The sequence below is a fragment of the Takifugu rubripes genome, chromosome 16 (assembly GCF_901000725.2).
Source record: "Takifugu rubripes chromosome 16, fTakRub1.2, whole genome shotgun sequence".
In the NCBI taxonomy this organism is placed as follows: domain Eukaryota; kingdom Metazoa; phylum Chordata; class Actinopteri; order Tetraodontiformes; family Tetraodontidae; genus Takifugu; species Takifugu rubripes.
In genome coordinates this window covers 965124-984426 of record NC_042300.1, presented here as the reverse complement: position 1 = coordinate 984426, position 19303 = coordinate 965124, and the positions used below count along the sequence as shown (strand labels likewise).

At 44.1% G+C, this 19303-nt stretch overlaps 2 protein-coding genes across 2 annotated transcripts; both read right to left on the bottom strand.

Moving 5' to 3' along the window:
* Window positions 1-386: 386 nt before the first annotated feature.
* rmdn3 (regulator of microtubule dynamics 3) lies at window positions 387-5766 on the bottom strand. The gene is made up of 12 exons (XM_011618466.2): window positions 5293-5766; window positions 4688-4877; window positions 4439-4555; window positions 4040-4370; window positions 3806-3908; window positions 3363-3423; window positions 3219-3294; window positions 2868-2945; window positions 2689-2787; window positions 2441-2494; window positions 1924-2046; window positions 387-1829 (listed from the first exon to the last, which is right to left on the bottom strand). Exons 1-12 carry the CDS (start codon window positions 5492-5494, stop codon window positions 1752-1754), a joined length of 1512 nt encoding a protein of 503 aa, XP_011616768.1. The 5' UTR covers window positions 5495-5766; the 3' UTR covers window positions 387-1751.
* A 3285-nt stretch (window positions 5767-9051) lies between these two features.
* rad51 (RAD51 recombinase) lies at window positions 9052-13962 on the bottom strand. The gene is made up of 10 exons (XM_003977305.3): window positions 13830-13962; window positions 13445-13543; window positions 12805-12942; window positions 11948-12065; window positions 11758-11849; window positions 11587-11681; window positions 11332-11445; window positions 10671-10800; window positions 9914-10035; window positions 9052-9706 (listed from the first exon to the last, which is right to left on the bottom strand). Exons 2-10 carry the CDS (start codon window positions 13532-13534, stop codon window positions 9583-9585), a joined length of 1023 nt encoding a protein of 340 aa, XP_003977354.1. The 5' UTR covers window positions 13535-13543; window positions 13830-13962; the 3' UTR covers window positions 9052-9582.
* Window positions 13963-19303: the final 5341 nt, after the last annotated feature.

Genomic DNA, 19303 nt, shown 5'->3' with positions numbered 1-19303 from the left:
TAATGTGAGCCTTTTAAGATAGCTTTCTCAACTAAAGGTTGGAGCATCATCTTTAAATTATACTTACTAAGAAAATCCCTTCAGGAGCGGTGACTACTTGGAAAAAGATTGTCTGTGCATGGATCAAATTATCTACTTCTAAGCTAAAAACTGCTGTTTTGTAATTTTACATTTTAAACTACTTGATTGTGAATCGCTTGATATTAGGAAGTAGATCATCAACATGTGAAGCTATGTTAATTAACAATTTAAAGACACAGCAACATGGGCTAAACACCCATCACATTAAGCATCTACCCTTTTTATGTGTGTGTGTATGGTCATTCTCAGGAAAAACATAATCAACCATCATTAATAGAAATAATATTTTATTCATCTTTTTTTTATTAATCAGTATTCAATTTTTGTGTCAATTAGCAACAACCATTAGCTTGAACAGGTATATTTAAGCTAACGTGCGAGGAAATCAGTGAATGCAGGTGCTCTTTGATAAATGATAAATGAGCAGTTTTAAGAACACAGCAACATGTTTCTGATGTGCAAGCTGTGGCATATTGTTAAAACAGATAGTTTTTGAATCTAATATTGAATGCACTTTCACAAACTGTTCCATACATCACACTGAGAAAACAAATATACAAATGAATTATCTCCATGCAGAAGGACCCCAACAGTTTTGCACACAGTAGATCTAACACAATACAAAGTGCTCTGCATTTTCACATAACAAATGCCTATTTCATGCCATGGGAAGGGGGATAGGGGGCGCATGGAATGTCTGTGGTCGTTCTGCCCCCTCCATATTTTTACAACAGTGAGGCTCTTTCATGTTGCTTTAGCATGAGTCTCCGTGTCTCTGCGGGCCCATCTTATGAGGCAGGAGCTGTGGCTGCAGTGCTTCTACTGTGCTGTTCAGCAGTTCTTATCAGGACACAAGGCCATGGTGTTGAACCTCCAACCTGCTCTATGGCTGATTACATGTGCTTTCGGAGATAAGCTTACATAAACTGATCAAACAGGTCAATGGAAATTGATGCTGTCCTCATCCAATAGACATATGTAAATTTACATATTCTATTTTTTGGGAAACCATGCAAAAAAGAAGAATTCGTGTCAAAACAGTGAGCACACTGAGTAAAAGCTTCATTTTATTTCTTGTTCTGGACTGACAGCACACTTAAACTTGCTGCTGACCACTTTAGACACATGCTAGAACAACAAAAAGAGCGCTAATTTAGTCACTGCTGGGGTGTATCTTCTCTCCAAACTCAAGAAACGAGGATAAAATGTAACATCCTGAGACTGTTTCCCACTTTGGTCTTTTATATTTTTTTTATTTATATATGACTGGGTGAACTGATCTTTTCAAACATATTTGGAAAGTTGGAAAACTAAAATACATAAGAGAACAAAATATACACATTCTGACTGAAATGATTTATATTACTAATAAATAGACATTGACTTTCATACCATTTCATAGTGTTACAAAACAACACAAAAGACTAATTGCACTTTATCTGCAACTGCTGCCATTATTATCTGACTCAGTCCTAATTTTGGACTTAATGTCATTGTTTTTAAATTTTATATCAGCATTCCTTTCTCTTCCTTTTTTATTTCTGGGAATGACATTTACTTTTGACAGGATGTCCTGCACAGGAGAGCGAAATTGACTATAAAAATCTTTGAATCTTGAAAACTGATCCGCAGACGATGGAAAGGTCGTGACTGGATGATCAGCCACTACACTAAAGGACTCCAACTGCTGGAACGCTGTTGTCAGTTAAGACACGAAGTTGGGCCTCAAGTTTAGATGCTTCTTCAGCCTTGGAAATCATGCAAGCAAAGATATTACATTTCAATAAAACTCTGCAGATCACTGATGTTTCGGCTTCTGGGGATATTCATAAAGTTACTTACAAAGATGGTGTTACTGAACTGAAAGTCGAAGTTTGTTCGCACATCACTGGAGTTTGTGGTCATCTTTAAAGCCAGATCGGTCCAGTTTCTTGCCTCAGAGAGATTTCCCAGCTCATTGTGACACTATTGAACAACCAAATCACAAATGTTTGCTTTTATTCAATAATTACTCAAGAACATTTCAGCAGTAGTGCACGGTACAGCGCTCCTGCTTCAAAGAACAAATCTGCAGTTTGGATTTGAGTGTTGAACATCTAACCACTGAACGGTCCACTTGCAATGAAATCAGACACTTGACAAATGCATTTTAAGAAAAAAATTACCAGAATATAAACATATAGAGGAGATGGCAACAATTCAAAATTAGACAAAAAGGCCATTAATGATGTTGCCAGAAAGACCTGAATAGACCTGGTTTAACTTTAACCAAATTGCTTTTGTAATATCTTTCCACCATTGTGGTACTTTTTGGGTGTCACCTGTGGAAGCTTGTGCTGCTGTGCTGAATGAGTTTTACCTTAGCGATGCACAGACGCACCATCTTGGAGAAACCCGGACTCAGTTCCTCTGCCTGCAAAACAGGTTTTGGCTGCAAATTCAGTTGGCGAACACAAAACTTGTTTACTGTCAGTGAGCGGTATATCCTCAAAAACTGGGCTTTGGTGTATTTTTTAAAAAATAATGCAGAAATGAACGGCAGAAGATACAGTAACTGTTACAGACCATCAGTCTTCTGTGGCTTCTAACTGTAAAAGAACATGATACCTTCAGAAAGTTCTCCAGGGCATCGTTTAGAGTTGCAGTGGGTGGCTTCTGGTAGATGGCAGCAGCTGTCTTCTTTTCCAACCAGTCCAGATTGGCTACCTAAGCACACACATGCACAGGATCTTTTCTCAGCGTACAGTCATTTAAATGATAAGAGCTGAGTCAACAGGTGATCTCACCTCGTAGCACCATCTGCCCAGCAGGTAGAAACACATGGGGTCGTCATCTCTGAGGGTTAGAAAATGCTCCAGATGCTCCTATGTGGGTAAAACTTTGCACTTAGGTTATTACTGCAGGCAGGTTTCCCTGGTTACCCTCATTACAGCATAGTTTGGTGTCAACATGCATTTATTTCCATGACAATTTTTTTTTTTAAAGTTTAAGATTAACCAATTGGTTAAAGGGGATTTACTGAATGAATGAGAAAATGACTTGAGTTTACTTTAAACTAGGATGAAACGTTACTAATTATGATATAATCCATAAGTGAGCGATTCCCTTGAAAAAAGGGACTCGTGTCTCTGCCTTACCTTCAGTAAGTAGCTGCTCTTCAGTTTGCTGTGCATGCTCTCATTCTGGGAGGTCAAACCAGCCAGCAGAGCGAACCTGAAGTCAAAAGAAGAGGTTTCAATGCGAGGCTCACATTGTCAGCAGAGGAACGCTGATCTTCTTACCATTTGTGACACTCTGCATTCAGGTTGGTCTTCTTCAGAGCCAACTCGGCCTCCTCCAGACCTGCAACACACCAGCCAAGAATAAACCGCAGCCAACGCTGATGATGGAAAAGATTTATCGGCCATTCCACCACACTTCCTGAAGGATTATTGGCATAGCAGTTTTTCACACTGCACCGATTCTAATGTCTGCTGCACTTCAATTATCATGGACTTTGTTAATTTATAGGTGTTGGAGCAATTAGCCGTGTAGCTTAGCACGTGATATAATGGCATTTCCTCACCTTTTGTGGATTAACACACATTTTTAAGGACAAACCGCACTAATCTGTGGGCAACCATTTCATAAAAATGTAAATTAAATTAATTAAAGTTAATATTTTAAAAAGCTCCGCAGTTCCTGCTTTGGTGTGATCATACCACTGCCGAATATGCACCCTTACCTTGTAGTGCATACATCTTTTTCTCCTGCTTGTTCTCAGTACATATATACATGTCGCTGTAAGCCCGGGCAAATCTCCATAGAAACTCTCTGCTGTCTCCATACTGTTGGAACAAATGAGTTGGGTTCAAGTCCAAAGACAGCAGTACAAAACTCAGTGTTTGAATCAAAACGCTGAGCGGAACTAAATAAAGAGGACATTATTGTTGTCACTCAGTCAGATGACATCACTGACCTCTGTCTGGTTGGCCAGCAGGAGGTGGTAACCTTCTGCCTTTAAAGTAGCGTCTCCAGTGTGGAGGATGTCGCTCTGAGCCAGGAGGAGAGCCAGCTCTCCGTTAGGGGGCAGTTCGGTCAGATCCAGGCCCCTCCCGTCTTCCACCACCACCTCTTCCACTATTTCGCTGTCCTCGTCCTCTTCTTCCTGGGAATCTTCCTGGCGCAGTGTTACAACAGTGGCGCAGCTCTTCTCGTCTTCGTCGGACTCCTGCTCAGGCTCTTGATCACCTTCCTCTTTTTCGGAGTCGCGGTCTGTGTAGTCTGACTCAGCGTACGCTGTCGTGTACCTGGAACACATCAATGTTGGAGGACACAAGCTAACCTATGTAAATGTGTGTGTAAGCCCTCCACTCACCCCCCCTCACTCGTATCCTCAAATGCACTCTGGCTGGCAGTGAAATATATAGAACTCGAGCTGGTGGAGTCTGTACGTTCCCTGTGCACCACATGGCGCCGTCGCCTGACCCGCTGGCTGTGAAGAAAATGGACAACTCAAGCATTCCTAAGGTGACAGTTATAACAGTGTAAACAGGACATTCGTCAGCATTGCATTAAGAATGTCCAGTCAGACAAATTTGACACAGTTGAACACTCTCCGACTTACTTTACATCGGGGATCATCTGTTGGGCGATGTCCTGCAGGCCGCCCCGCAGCTCAGCCACCTCGGTGCGGAGAGAGGCCACGCAATTCAGCACCTGGTCCAGCTGGTTCCTGAGCTCCAGCTGCTGGTTCGGGGAAAGACCCTGCAGGACGGCCTCTACTGCTGCAAGAGCCTGACGCTGGGCCTCCACAACTTAAAGCAGACACAACTCATCAGGCAGGACTAAGTTACTTTGATTCATACCTTCTGATTTTACAGAGAAGCCAAATTAATGATATATAAATATATCTAACATGTATAAAGACTAAGAGTGTTTAATATCTTTGGAATGTGTAATTAAAGGTGTATTAAAGACCTGGAATCTAATGTGTGTGTGTGTGTGTGTGTGTGTGTGTGAGAGAGAGAGAGAGAGAGAGAGAGAGAGAGGGAGAGGGAGAGGGAGAGAGAGAGAGAGAGAGAGAGAGAGAGAGCGAGAGAGAGAGAGAGAGAGAGAGAGAGAGAGAGTCCGGGCGGGGGGAGGGGTCACCTCGCAGGCGGAATTAGCGTCTGTCAGACACAATCGTACAGTTATCTTTCAGAAATGGAGTTGTGCGGAGTAAAAACGCACCTTGTGCATCATGCGTGTCCCGCAGCAGGGTCGCTCCGTCCGTCAGGTCAAAGGCTTGTGGAGCCGCTGGAGGTTGCAGTATCATCTTCTGCATTTTTCTGCTTTTCTTCTCTCTGTATATAATATAGGCGATGAAACCGAAAGCAGCCGAAGCTCCGACAGCAAGTCCGATCAGGCCGTTTCTTCCGAGCCACGTATTCATATCTTCACACTCCAGAATCCGCAACAACCAACAATTTGATTGTAGACTCTTATTTTAATATCTTATTGACCCTATGTGCTTGGAAAGATCTTCAGGATGCGAAGGGCACGACCCTGCTGCGTTCACATGTCTCCTGTCATAAAATAACAAAATAATAATATCCTGTCATAAAAAAATATTGATATAAACGAAAGCTGAAATTGTTGACGCATGTGCCGAGGCGGTCTGTAGCCGAATCTGCGGCAGGTTTGGGTTCTGCCGTAAAGTGCTCCGTTCATAGTAAAAACAAGTTTCACGCATGCGCAAAACGGTCCGGTACGTCATTTCTATGACGCTGCTCTATCGTATTTAAATATACTTTCACGTAAGATGTTTTAATAATTGGGTTGTTCAGGTATACAATATTACGAAATCCCCCCCCCCCCTCCCAAAATACATGCAATATAATAGAAATAAATAAAGCCACGATGTGCATGTATTGAATTCAAAATAAATATAATATATTGATACGCAAAATAGAGGAGTTGTGATAAATCCAATACGCAATAAATCACTACTAGGCAAATACTAAAAAACAAACTCATGCATGCAAGAAACAACATAAATCACATTGATGCATTTGGGGGAAGCTGCTCTTAAAGGCTATTTATATTTAATTAATAAAAATTGTGACAAGAAAGCCATTATTTTCCTAAATAAAGAGCCCATTTTGATTTTTGTCTTTCTTAGTTCGTACCATTTAACAGGTACCTGACAAAGGTACCTGACAAACTTAAACAAACTTGCCTAAACACGAGGTCGAAAAGGCGCGACCTCGTGTTTAGGCAAGTTTGTTTAAGTTTACATGCATTTGTACACCTAGGGTGAATGCTATGTATAAAGAATAGGCTAAATGATCGTATTGATATGTATTTTTTTTTTTAAAAAAAGGTATTTTAAACAGAAATGTCTGGTGGCTGGTGTCTCCTCTTCCTCTTGACCCCCCAGAGAGTCTCTGCCTGGTTCACCTTTGGCAACGTGAGCTGGTGCCAAGTCCTGCTGAAATTTGAAATCAACATCGCTGCAAAGCTTGTGAGCACAGAACTGAGGACTTCTGAAAGCACAATTGAGCGACTGGACTCCCACTGGACTTCCAGCAACGTGGATTCTGAGCCTCCCCACTCTTCCGCCTGACTCTGAGACCTCAGTTTCCAAATTGAGTGCAAATTTACTTTCATCTGAAAAAGGATGTTGGACCTTTTTCTCCACAGCCCAGATAAGATGTGGATGGTAGCTCATGCACTGGTTCCAGCCTCAGCCCAGTTGTCCCCAGGATTGTCCTGACCCAGACGGAGACCACTGACATGGTATGTTTGTAGGTACTTTGACAGTTAATCTGGGTGTGACACCATGACACTTCACTATTGAACATTTGCAGTAGTCTAAGGTTTAAAGACACTCAATTTTGGCTTTTCATTAACAAAAATTTCATGAACAAAAGGCTTGAAATATTTCATCCTCTGAGTAATAACCTGTACGATCATTTAGCCTATTCTTTATACATAGCACTCACCCTGGGTGTAAGTCTGCCAGCAACACTGTTGCTTTTTCTTACTATGGTGCATTATATATTTCAATCTGTAGCTGCTGTCTGTGGTTAAACCTTATCTACCCACAGAAGGAGTTGTAATAAAGTAACAGTTTTAAGGTTTTCTTGCTTTCAAAGCTGCTCTGATCTTTGATTATTGAAAGATGCAGTGTCACGGCTTCTTTGATCCTTTGATTTTTAGAGAAGTGGCATGATTCTACCATAGACAGTGATCAGACAGATGTTGCTTCGCTATACAAAATCTGTCATGACCCAACACTTTGATGCCTGTCTGTCTGTCTGGCTGTCTGCACAGCCTAAACAGATGAGGTGGAAACATTGTTTTGTGGGCTCCTGTGATTGTATATTCCCCTCTGTAAAAGCTGACCTCTCAATCTCAGGTCCTAGCTTGCATCCCAGCAGCAACATGGGTCTCAGGGTCTCCCCCTATTGTGGCTTTTCTGTGTTTCCACTGATGCTGCCTGTGGCTCCAGTCACCCCAGAGCTTTGTAGAGGGAACTCCCCAGGAATACTTGATGCCCCACTTTGAGGAGATGGCAGCAAGCGCTTAGTGGGTTCACAGAGTTCCCATAATTAGTACACAAAGTGGCAGACTTACACGCATACGTCAAACACACACACTTTCTAACATTTACACACTCTACCTCTATATCTACAGATACATACACACAAGCAAACTTAGGGACACTTTTGGCTGCAGCATCACATTTCTGAAAGATGACAGATTTGGTTTTGTTGATTGTGGCTGGGTTTGAGTCTGCTTGTTTACTATTCACAACATAGATTTTTATATATAATTCTGCTCACAGAGCATACACAATCATGTCTGCATGTTTGTGCATAGGTGTATATGTTTAATGGGTTGCCCAGCAGTCAGGTCCAATATTAATGAATAAAATACATTTTTAATATAATCATGAGACAGGATAAGTTCAACTGACTCATTCTGTTAAAGCAAAATCTGGCTGACCCAAAACAAGGCCTCCAGAGTCCAACGCTGCTGCCTGACTGCTGGATGGAACAGGGCTTAGGAAGAAAAAAAACACTTCATGTCAATAATATATCACTAATATATCTGCGCACCAACCAGAGAACAGGTAGTGAGAGATACTGCTGTGATGCAACTGGGCCTCCCTCCCAGCCAGAACACTCTTCCTCAGCTTGATTTTGGACTCCTGCTGAATATTGATCCATCCTACTTCTGGGGAAGTGGAAAATGCACCCTTCTTAATACTGAACACTCACCAATGAGTGCCTGGGCCAAGTGCCTGTCAGCAATCCTCTCATAATATGAGCCAAATTTCAGACTCACAAAATGCAACTTAAAGATGAACCTTTACTGTATTGAATGCTTTTGCTATATTTAGAAAAGTTAAAATATTACATGAAACGCTTTAAAAACAAGACTTTTGAACATTTTAGTAGAATCTAGATTTGAAAACAACTTTATTTCATTATTCAACTTCCTTCTACAAGTCCTGATGTGTTGTGATGTTTTTGTATAGATTTTCATTTGAAAATGTGGTACTTTGAGTTTCAATTTACAAAATAAAAGGTTTCATCCACCAACTCCACAGAGGCTAATGTGGCATTTTCCCCCTCTAACATTACATCACAAGTGTCCAATTATGACGTTTTACTGATGAAAGTTTAAAACATGTATTTATATAATCACTTATCGGTGTGTGTGTGATGACTATGCTGACGTGCACTCAAACAGTAAACAGACAAATCATCAACTTATCAAGTGTTACTGAAACCGCAGGTTTTTCACGTTAATGTCTAACAATTGGAATCAGCTATTTAGTTGATGGATCATCTACTATACCCACAAATTATAGGATTTCACACAATTGTCAAAGTTTATTTTGCTATGAATTATGTTAATGTAAGCAAATGAATCCATGGAAAAGTTTAGTTTGCATACAATTATAAGCCCCCTTTAAACTTCTATAACAAACAAGATGACTCCATTTAAAACAAATTTAATTTAGCCATTGAGTCTATTTACAAAGGGAAAAGAAAACAAGGTAGACAGAGTAGAGGTGATGCCGACAAGGGTTCCTTTTCACATTCAAGAAAGGTACAAAAATATTGTTTCTCACTTAAACACTCTTGGATATCCCAGCATAATGCCGACTTAAACTGTAGAAGAGAAGATGAAAAATATTAAACATTTTTACAAAAACCTTTAGTGGAAAAGTAGTTCAAAGAAAAGAGACCTTCTCATGTCTATATTTCGATATTTCTTTCTTTTTCCTGAATGTTTTGTAGGTATTTAATATTTCTTGATTTACAATATGCTGCACAGCCTCAAGCTTTTCTCACTGAAACCTTCAGAATAGCTCAAATTCCAGATATTTGAAAACTATAAATGTTCCACAGCTGGGCTGCAGCCACGGCTGTTCTCTGCCAGTGATGAAGCCTAAATGGAGGAGCACTCAGCCCCTCTCGTCGTTACTCATAGACATGTGCGAAGGCAGCACTGCAGGTCAGTAGCTCAGTCCTTGGCATCGCCCACACCGTCGGCGTTGATGGCAAACATGGCCTCGGCCTCTGGGAGGCAAGGGGAATCGTAGATTTTACAAATCCTCGTCTCTCCCCTGCCTTTCCTCAGGTACAGACTGCAAAACAGCACAAATTACACAAACTTGGGTTTCTTCTCTGACATTACAAGTTTTTTACAGTACCCAGAGATAACGTAGTAACTGCACATGATCAGGTGAACTAAACATCCTTCCTCGGTTACTCTAAAACCAGAAAACCGGCACTATATGTTCCAAAAATAAAACTACTGGTGCGTATCTCAGAATGAACATTCCACTGCTCACCGTGTGGTGGAAGCATGAGCCAGAATGTTGCCTCCAATGGGTTTTTTGGGATCTGCAGAAAACATGGCAGCTCCGTCGACCTGTGCCACCACCTGGTTGGTTATCACCACGGCAACACCAAACTGTGACACATAGGAGAAAAGTCACATCAGAACCACCTGAGAAACCTGAAACTTTTAGAATTTCCAAAGCCAATTAAAGACAGAAAATACTTTAACTGCATAAACTTTTAAGCCACTGGTGACATAAACATGTTAATAGGAGGTAACATTGTCTGTAAACAACTGGAGATAAAGTAGTTGATTAGTTTAAAAAAAAAAAAAAAAAAAAACTCTTTTTAAAAAGATGAAATTTTGCAAGTTTATATTTATTTTGTGCTTAGTGACCTCATGCTACAGGCTAATCTGTGTACAGAGTCTGAAACTATAAGAGGCGATAAAACAATCTCAGCGTGCTGTAAGCAAATCAGGGTGCACAAGCTGTTTACTTTAGGGGAAATTTCTTTAATATGACTTTAAAATAATGATTGTAGTTGATAAAAAAAATAATGCTTTTGGGGCAAATCAAGATTTTGGTGACTGGACTTGATGTGATGCAATCTGTAACCAATGGTTTAGCGTCTCCCTACCATCCGGCACACAAATATCTACTCATCCATCCATACTAACCGCACAGCCAAATGTATTCTGAAACACTGTATCAATATAAATGCGAGTGTCTTTGTAACATTGCTCATACATTTGCTGTTGTTGTTTACCTCATCTGCCAGCCGCAGCAGCATGCGGAGGAACCGTCCCAAATGACCCTGTCTGGCAGAAAGCTCCCCTCGGCCAGAGTAGTCCGTCCTATAGAGCGCCGTGGCGCTGTCCACGATCAACAGAGCGTACCTGGCACACAGCAGGGGTGAGGGATTTTTATTCACAACCTCATTATCTTAATGAAGCCAACAGCAAAATGTCAATGAAAGAGTTTTAAAATGCTAAAGTCATAAAACTTTCATTTTTATATTAACTGTTCAAGAATTCTCATTTCTCTACATGTGATGGGCTGGAAAATTTGTATTGTTATTCAGTTTTAATAAAACAAGAAATACAACACTACTCTGACACCATCCTGCATCAGTGTGCTACTTATTTTTTGGTGTAGCCAGATCTTGGGAAGAGACATGAGGTTTGCCATAGAAATATTGAATAAAGTCAGAGGATATTTATTTATCCATCCATCCATGTATGTGCGATTGAAGCTGTCTTAAAACTAAACCAAGGGTGTCAGAAAATAGCAGATAACCTAAAATTAAACACTGGCTACCCCCAACTTAACATAAAAATGACTTACTAGGACATTTTGGATATACGTACATTAAGTCTGGTTTTTTTCACTAATCATGTGTGTATTTGTGGAAGATCGGATCGACTGACCTGGACTCGGCCATCATGGCTGAGGCTTGGTACAGCAGCTGGGTCTGATGGTCTGTATTGAAGGCTCGAGCGTAGGCCACATTGTCCAGAACATCACTGCCTACCAACCCATACCTGATGACAGTTTACATGGAAAACAGCAAATATGAATCATTCGATTCTCCCGTTTTGCATTGTGAAATGAGAGCACAACCAGGGTCAGCTGGAGAAGCTCAACCAAAATTGTGCTTGTCTAAAAAACATCTTCCAACTCACCTCTCAGCAACAGCGAGGAGTCTCTCGGGTCTGAAGGTTCCTTCTGTGTCAATGTACATGGCTTTACCTTCACCACCACCCTGATCAATGGGCAGCTGCAGAACAAGAGGGACCTTGTCAAAGAAAATCTTTTAAAGCAACATATTAATAGGAAGTTCATCATGACACTACCTGACAAGTGACAGCAAGTGTGTGGCACAACTGGGTCTTCCCGGTCCGAAACTCTCCGAACATCTCTGTGATGGAGCCCGTCTCAATTCCCCCTGCAAAGAACCACCAACAGAACTCTTGGTCATTGACCAACCGATGCATTAAGCGCATCAGCAGCGGACATCAGCGTGTACTGTTGAGCTACACCGACCCTGCAGGAGCTTGTCCAGCTCCTTGGAGCCTGTAGAGATCTGGATAATTTCTGCTCTCCTCTGGTGGAACTCAGTTGCTGTGGTGAAGCCCATGGGCACAAGTTTGGCAGCTTCGGTCTTAAATGAAAGAGAGCGAAAGTAAAAAACAACAGTTCAACAAGTTAGTTTCATCAATTTCTTAAAAAGTCACTTCTTCTGTGGTTTTGTATATCAAGCACCTTCCTGTAGCCCAAAGATCTATAAGAGCCGAGACTATGACAGTGGAAACATGTCCCGAAGTGAGAACTTTCAATAAAAAAATAAAAAGTCCAACTGTGGAAAACACCATAGTGATAGAAAGTGTAACTTTTTAGTCTAAACTTGGGGTGCACAATCAAAAAAGTCAGCACCGGCTGATTGTGGTTGTTGAATGCCGAGGGTGTTAATGGTGAGAACATAAAACAACAGGTTCATTTCAAGTTATGAGTGTGATGAGTCCTTCTGCCAATGTGGCGGTGAGGAGTGTGTGAGCGATCGCGTAAGACAGAAGTGCGATGGTGTTTGGACAAATCTGAGGTAAGAAATAGAGGCAGTATCAAGAAACTGTTAGGATTGACAATTGAGGTTAAAACATAAAACAAATAAGTGTTGAAAATGTTAAAATCCAGATAAATCAGTCCTGAAAAAGAAAGTAAATAAATGTATGACCCAGAGTTAATTTACTCACATTTCAATGCAAATTGAAGTAAACATTTATTGATATTTGCCACAAATTATGACATTTATTTTCTTTGAAAAGAAAACTGTTTATTAGAGTGCATGATTTGTTCATGGTCGCTTATAACTCAGAACTTTATATTTATTTGCTGTATCATACCAGAATCTTGTCAGCTTTGGCCTCACTGATGCCCTTGATGTTGAGCAGCTCTTTCTTGGGTGCATAGGCCACAGCCTCAATGGTGTGGAACCCTGCATCTTCCAGTTTCTTGATGTCACTCGTGCTGATGCCACATTGCTGTACGGAGACATTGGATTAAAAACTATAGTAAGCGTTAGAGGAAGAGGAGACGGTATTCAACTCAAAATGATAAACGGGGGTTAGGCACAATATGGACACAGACTTGCTGCATTTGGATACCTGCTCAGTTGGGACTGAACACAAAAACTTTCAAATCCTGGTTTGTTTTTGCTGTCTCAGCATCTTTGTCAGGGGTTTTAAGGTTTGGTGGTATGGTATGAGTTCTAAGAGCTATTATTATTATACTAACCTATATGCCAGTTTCGAGGTATGATATAATCTACCTAATCTATGATATAAGATTCATATTAATAGTAATATTTGCACTTGTCTGACACTAAACACAGTTCATTCTGTAATTCCTACATTATGTGGAAAGGTTAAGACTTATGCCAAAGGTGCAGCTAACTAATACATACATGTAGCATTTGACACCATTTACACCTAGCAACACGCGTCTTTATGACATTGTTAGAATTGGCCTCGTTTCTGTGCGTACCTCCAGTCTGCAGAGAGGCTGCGGCCCAAAGCTTTCCTCCTCCTCTACCTCTGTCTGCAGCCGTGCCTCCGTCGCCATTGCCATCGCCATGGTCCAAGGCTGAAATCATACAGTCAAACAGGAAAAATGCTCATTCTATTCAGACCTTTTCATTGAGGTTGGCTCCGTTTGAACCCAACAGATTGACCTAACGCAAAAACCGGATGAGTAAGAAGTGTTCCTAACTAGCTTACGTCATTAGCGCTAGTTCAGGACACAGATCCCCTGTTAGGAGTACGTTTAAGAGACGATATCACCCGCTACAGAGATGATAATATTACGTGAACACTATGGCGACATTCCTACTTGGTCTAAACGTTATACTCTATTGTCGTCGTGTACTTACAAGGTTTATTCTCCAGATGAAGTCAACTTCTCCACACTTCTTCCTCCACAACACAGTTAGACAACCAAAGCTCCCGCGCGCACTAGGCTGAGAACTTGATGACGTTAACGTACAAGGCCCGCCCCTCACTGGCTCTCTGATTGGCTACGTCTTTCCACGTGATCACACCATCACGACAGCAGGGATTTAGCTCCTCCGCCGAATATATTTTTCCTAAATCTAAATGTAGATGTTATTTTTTTAACCGTGTACAGCACCAACACACATCACATCTACATGCTCAAATGGGCTCTCTGTACACGTATAATCCAAAAAAAGTTTGGCGGAAGTGGCGAACCAAAGGTCCGCCTTCACAATTAAAGCTGCGTATTTTGGAGCGTTTTGGTTTAAACAAAGCGGAAACAAATTAAATATGGGGCCCAAAATGAAGTTAAGCATTTATAAATTAATACATTCAGGTGTATATACATTTTTGTTGGCAGAAAAAATATTTTATTATTAATGTATGTGTACATTAATGATAATTTCCTTGATCTCTATATTTCCAGTTATATTTTCATTTATTTGTATATTCCCCAGTTTCTTCATTTAGTTATTTCTGCATTTACCAAATTAGCATAAATTGTTTTTATTCACCTGTGATGGTGTACACAGCATGGCCCCTTTCTTAGAAATGTTCAAAGCCTATTACAAATCTAAATGATTGGAGGGAGTTACAAACTACAGTACAAACTACCTTACAGAAATACTGTGTAGTAGGATGTCATATTGTTATAACTCAGTGATTCTTAACCTTGTTGGCGGTACTGAACCCCACCAGTTTCATATGAGCATTCACTGAACCCTTCTTTGTTGAAAAATGAAATTGAAATTAAATTAAATTCAGAAATAGGTATGGTTTACTGGTGCATAATTGAACCATGCATTAACAATGTTCAAAGAATAAAACTAGCAAAACATGATTTTCATACAAAATCATGCAATCAGGTAAGCAACTTTGTACAATGCTGTGAGGATCAGTTTCTTGATGGATACAAAGCCGAGAACAGGCAGAGTGGCCTTTTTATTGAATCTGGCTCATTTCACTTTGAATTCAGCAAGCCTCTTGTTCTTGCATTCCGCATCTCCATGCAGCTTAAGGAGGTGTGTTGTTTTTTTTGGATTTGTCAGCGCTAGAATAGAATTGCTGAATTTGGCATTGCAAATCATTCAGTTAGGACGCTGAATCTCATCCGTTATACATGTTAATCCATATTGTACATATTTGTCTGACTGCTTCGTTTTTGCTTGACATAGTTAGTATGAAGGGATTAAAATCTTAAGGAAGAAATCACATGATGTACCTTCACAACAGTCACAAGTCGACTACTGAGCACCAAATTCCCTGCAACACAGATAGGCCAAGCAATGTAGCATGATCACCTGCAGCCAGTGATAGCCAAGCGGGGAGTGCCATCACGGATCATATGAGTCGGGTGTGTGTCTTGACCGCCGCCAAACCCCTGGGGTTTGGTCAAACCCAGGTTAAGAACCACTGTTATAAATCACCCCTCCCTGGGCTGCCACCTTATCGTGGAGGGGTTTGCGTGTCCCAATGATCCCAGGAGCTCCGTTGTCTGGGGCTATATGCCCCAGGTAGGGCCACCCATGGCAAACAGGTCCTGGGTGAGGGATCAGACCCCCCTGATGATGAATAACAACATTGGTACCAAGTTTCCCTTGCCCGGATGCGGGTCACCGGGGCCCCCTCCTGGAGCCAGGCCTGGGGGTGGGGCACGTTGGCGAGCGCCTGGTGGCCGGACCTCTGCCCATGGAGTCCGGCTGGGCGCAGCCCGAAGAGGCAACATGGGACCCCCTTCCCGTGGGCTCACCACCTGCAGGAGGGGCCAAGAGGGTCGGGTGCATTGTGTTTTGGGTAGCAGCCGGAGGCAGGGACCTTGGCGGTCTGATTCCCGGCTGCACAAACTGGCTCTAGGGACATGGAATGTCACCTCTCTGGTGGGAAAGGAGCCTGAGTTGGTGCGCGAGGTTGAGAAGTTCCGACTAGATATAGTTGGCCTCACCTCGACGCACGGCAAGGGCTCTGGAACCAGTCTTCTTGAGAGGGGTTGGACTCTCTACCACTCTGGAGTTGCCGATGGTGAGAGGCGACGAGCAGGGGTGGCAATTCTCGTTGCTCCCCAGCTCAGTGCCTGTGTATTGGAGTTTACCCCGGTGGATGAGAGGGTAGCCTCCCTTCGCCTTCGGGTGGGGGGACGGATCCTGACTGTTGTTTGTGCCTATGGTCCAAACAGCAGTTCAGCGTATCCACCCTTTTTGGAGTCCTTAGAGGGAGTGCTGGAGAGTGCCCCTTCTGGGGGCTCCCTCGTCCTCCTGGGTGACTTCAATGCTCACGTTGGCAATGACAGTGTGACCTGGAGAGGTGTGATTGGGAAGAACGGCCCCCCTGATCTGAACCCGAGTGGTGTTTTGTTATTGGACTTCTGTGCTCGTCTCAGATTGTCCATAACGAACACCTTGTTCAGACATAAAGGCGTCCACATGTGCACTTGGCACCAGGACGCCTTAGGCCGCAGATCGATGATCGACTTTGTGGTTGTGTCATCGGATTTGCGGCCGCATGTTCTGGACACTCGGGTGAAGAGAGGGGCGGAGCTGTCAACTGATCACCACCTGGTGGTGAGTTGGCTCCGATGGTGGGGAAGGATGCCGGACAGACCTGGCAGGCCCAAACGTGTTGTGAGGGTCTGCTTGGAACGCCTGGCAGAGTCCCCTGTCAGAAGGAGCTTCAACTCACGCCTCCGGGAGAGCTTTGACCATGTCCCGGGGGAGGCGGGGGACATTGAGTCCGAGTGGACCGTGTTCCGTGCCTCCATTGTTGAGGCAGCTGACCGGTGCTGTGGCCGCAAGGTGGTTGGTGCCTGTCGTGGCGGCAATGCCCGAACCCGCTGGTGGACACCAGCGGTGAGGGATGCCGTCAAGCTGAAGAAGGAGTCGTATCGGGCCTTACTGGCCTGTGGGACTCCTGAGGCAGCAGATGGGTACCGGCGTGCCAAGCGGAGTGCAGCTACGGCGGTTGCCGAGGCAAAGACTCGGGCATGGGAAGAGTTCGGTGAGGCCATGGAGAACGACTTTCGGACGGCCTCGAAAAGGTTCTGGACCACCATCCGGCGTCTGAGGAGGGGGAAGCAGTGCACTGTCAACACTGTGTATAGTGGTGATGGTGTGCTGCTGACCTCAACTCGGGATGTTGTGGATCGGTGGAAGGAATACTTCGAGGACCTCCTCAATCCCACCAACACGCCTTCCAGTGAGGAAGTAGGGCCTGGGGACCTGGAGATGGGCTCTCGTATCTCCGGGGTTGAAGTTGCCGAGGTAGTCAAAAAACTCCTCGGTGGCAAGGCCCCGGGGGTGGATGAGATCCGCCCAGAGTCCCTTAAGGCTCTGGATGTTGTAGGGCTGTCGTGGTTGACTCGACTCTGCAACATCGCGTGGACATCGGGGGCAGTGCCGCTGGATTGGCAGACCGGGGTGGTAGTCCCTCTTTTTAAGAAGGGGGACCGGAGGGTGTGTTCCAACTATAGGGGGATCACACTCCTCAGCCTCCCTGGTAAGGTCTATTCAGGGGTACTGGAGAGGAGGGTCCGCCGGATAGTCGAACCTCGGATTCAGGAGGAGCAATGTGGTTTTCGTCCTGGGTGTGGAACAGTGGACCAGCTCTACACCCTCAGCAGGGTCTTCGAGGGTGCATGGGAGTTTGCCCAACCAGTCCACATGTGTTTTGTGGACTTGGAGAAGGCATTCGACCGTGTCCCTCGGGGGGTCCTGTGGGGGGTCCTCCGAGAGTATGGGGTGTCGGGCCCGCTGATACGGGCCGCCCGCTCCCTGTACGATCGGTGCCAGAGTTTGGTCCGAATTGCTGGCAGTAAGTCGAACTCGTTTCCGGTGAGGGTTGGCCTCCGCCAGGGCTGCCCTTTGTCACCGATTCTGTTCATAATTTTTATGGACAGAATTTCTAGGTGCAGTCATGGTGTTGAGGGGATCCGGTTTGGTGACCTCAGGATCGGGTCTCTGCTTTTTGCGGATGATGTGGTCCTGTTGGCGTCATCGGCCCGTGACCTCCAACTGTCACTGGATCGGTTCGCCGCCGCATGTGAAGCGGCTGGGATGAGAATCAGCACCTCCAAATCCGAGGCCATGGTTCTCGACCGGAAAAAGGTGGAGTGCCTTCTCCGGGTAAAGGAGGAGATCCTGCCCCAAGTGGAGGAGTTTAAGTACCTCGGGGTCTTGTTCACGAGTGGGGGAAGAATGGAGCGGGAGATCGACAGGCGGATCGGTGCGGCGTCCGCAGTAATGCGGACTCTGCACCGGTCCGTTGTGGTGAAGAGAGAGCTGAGCCGAAAGGCGAAGCTCTCGATTTACCGGTCGATCTTCGTTCCTACCCTCACCTATGGTCATGAGCTTTGGGTAATGACCGAAAGAACAAGATCACGGGTACAAGCGGCTGAAATGAGCTTCCTCCGTAGGGTGGCTGGGCTCTCCCTTAGAGATAGGGTGAGAAGCTCTGCCATCCGGGAGGAGCTCGGAGTAGAGTCGCTGCTCCTCCGCGTTGAGAGGAGCCAGATGGGGTGGCTTGGGCATCTAGTCAGGATGCCCCCTGGACGCCTCCCTGGTGAGGTGTTCAGGGCATGTCCCCCGGGGAGACCCAGGACACGTTGGAGAGACTATGTCTCTCGACTGGCCTGGGAACGCCTGGGGATCCCTCCGGATGAGCTGGAGGAGGTAGCTGGGGAGAGGGAAGTCTGGGCTTCTCTCCTTAGGCTGCTGCCCCCGCGACCCGACCCCGGATAAGCGGTAGAGGATGGATGGATGGATGGATGGATGGATGTTATAAATCATGGGTGGTAATCAAAGGCAATAAACCAGCATTTACAGTATGGTGATGTATAGTATAGTATAGTATCTTTACACTAAGTGACGAGATGCCAAGAAGTTAGAAGAAGAGGTAGGTTTCACGACCTGTCTAATGTGACCTGGAGTCTAGTATGTTGAGGAAGGGGGGAGCGTTAGTCATTTTTCATGTCAGTGCACCCAGATGAGCATCTTATTGCAGGTCAAGGCCTTGGAGGATTTCCTCTGACATGGCAGACACCATGGCAGCCCTTTGGACACTCATCATTTCTTGGCAGCAGCAATGAAAGCAGAAAGCAGATCTACTGCAAGTATTTTAACAGCATCTCAGGTGAGGGACGCTCCATCAACAGCTCTATTCCTCCTAAATCAATCAATCAATCAATCTTTATCTATATAGCGTCTGTTACAATCAAAATTGTTTCTAGGCGCTTTCCAGAATCCCAGGACCTGACCCCCCAACAAGCAACACTGGCAAGGAAAAACTCCCCTTTAACAGGAAGAAACCTTGAGCAGGACCAGGCTCATGTAGGGGGACCCTCCTGCTGATGGGGGAGTTGGGT

Bases quoted from the DNA above. Each gene is read 5' to 3' on its own strand.
- rmdn3 (XM_011618466.2), bottom strand. From the start codon at position 5,494: ATGAATACGTGGCTCGGAAGAAACGGCCTGATCGGACTTGCTGTCGGA. The intron at 2,946-3,218 runs GTAAGGCAGAGA...TTACCCACATAG, and splicing joins AGAGCAGCTACTTACTGAAG to GAGCATCTGGAGCATTTTCT. The intron at 2,047-2,440 runs GTAAAACTCATT...GTTGTTCAATAG, and splicing joins TGCGTCTGTGCATCGCTAAG to TGTCACAATGAGCTGGGAAA.
- rad51 (XM_003977305.3), bottom strand. From the start codon at position 13,534: ATGGCGATGGCAATGGCGACGGAGGCACGGCTGCAGACAGAGGTAGAG. The intron at 10,036-10,670 runs GTAAACAACAAC...TATGTGTCACAG, and splicing joins TGCTGCGGCTGGCAGATGAG to TTTGGTGTTGCCGTGGTGAT. The intron at 9,707-9,913 runs GTGAGCAGTGGA...GCTGTTTTGCAG, and splicing joins GCTCATGCTTCCACCACACG to TCTGTACCTGAGGAAAGGCA.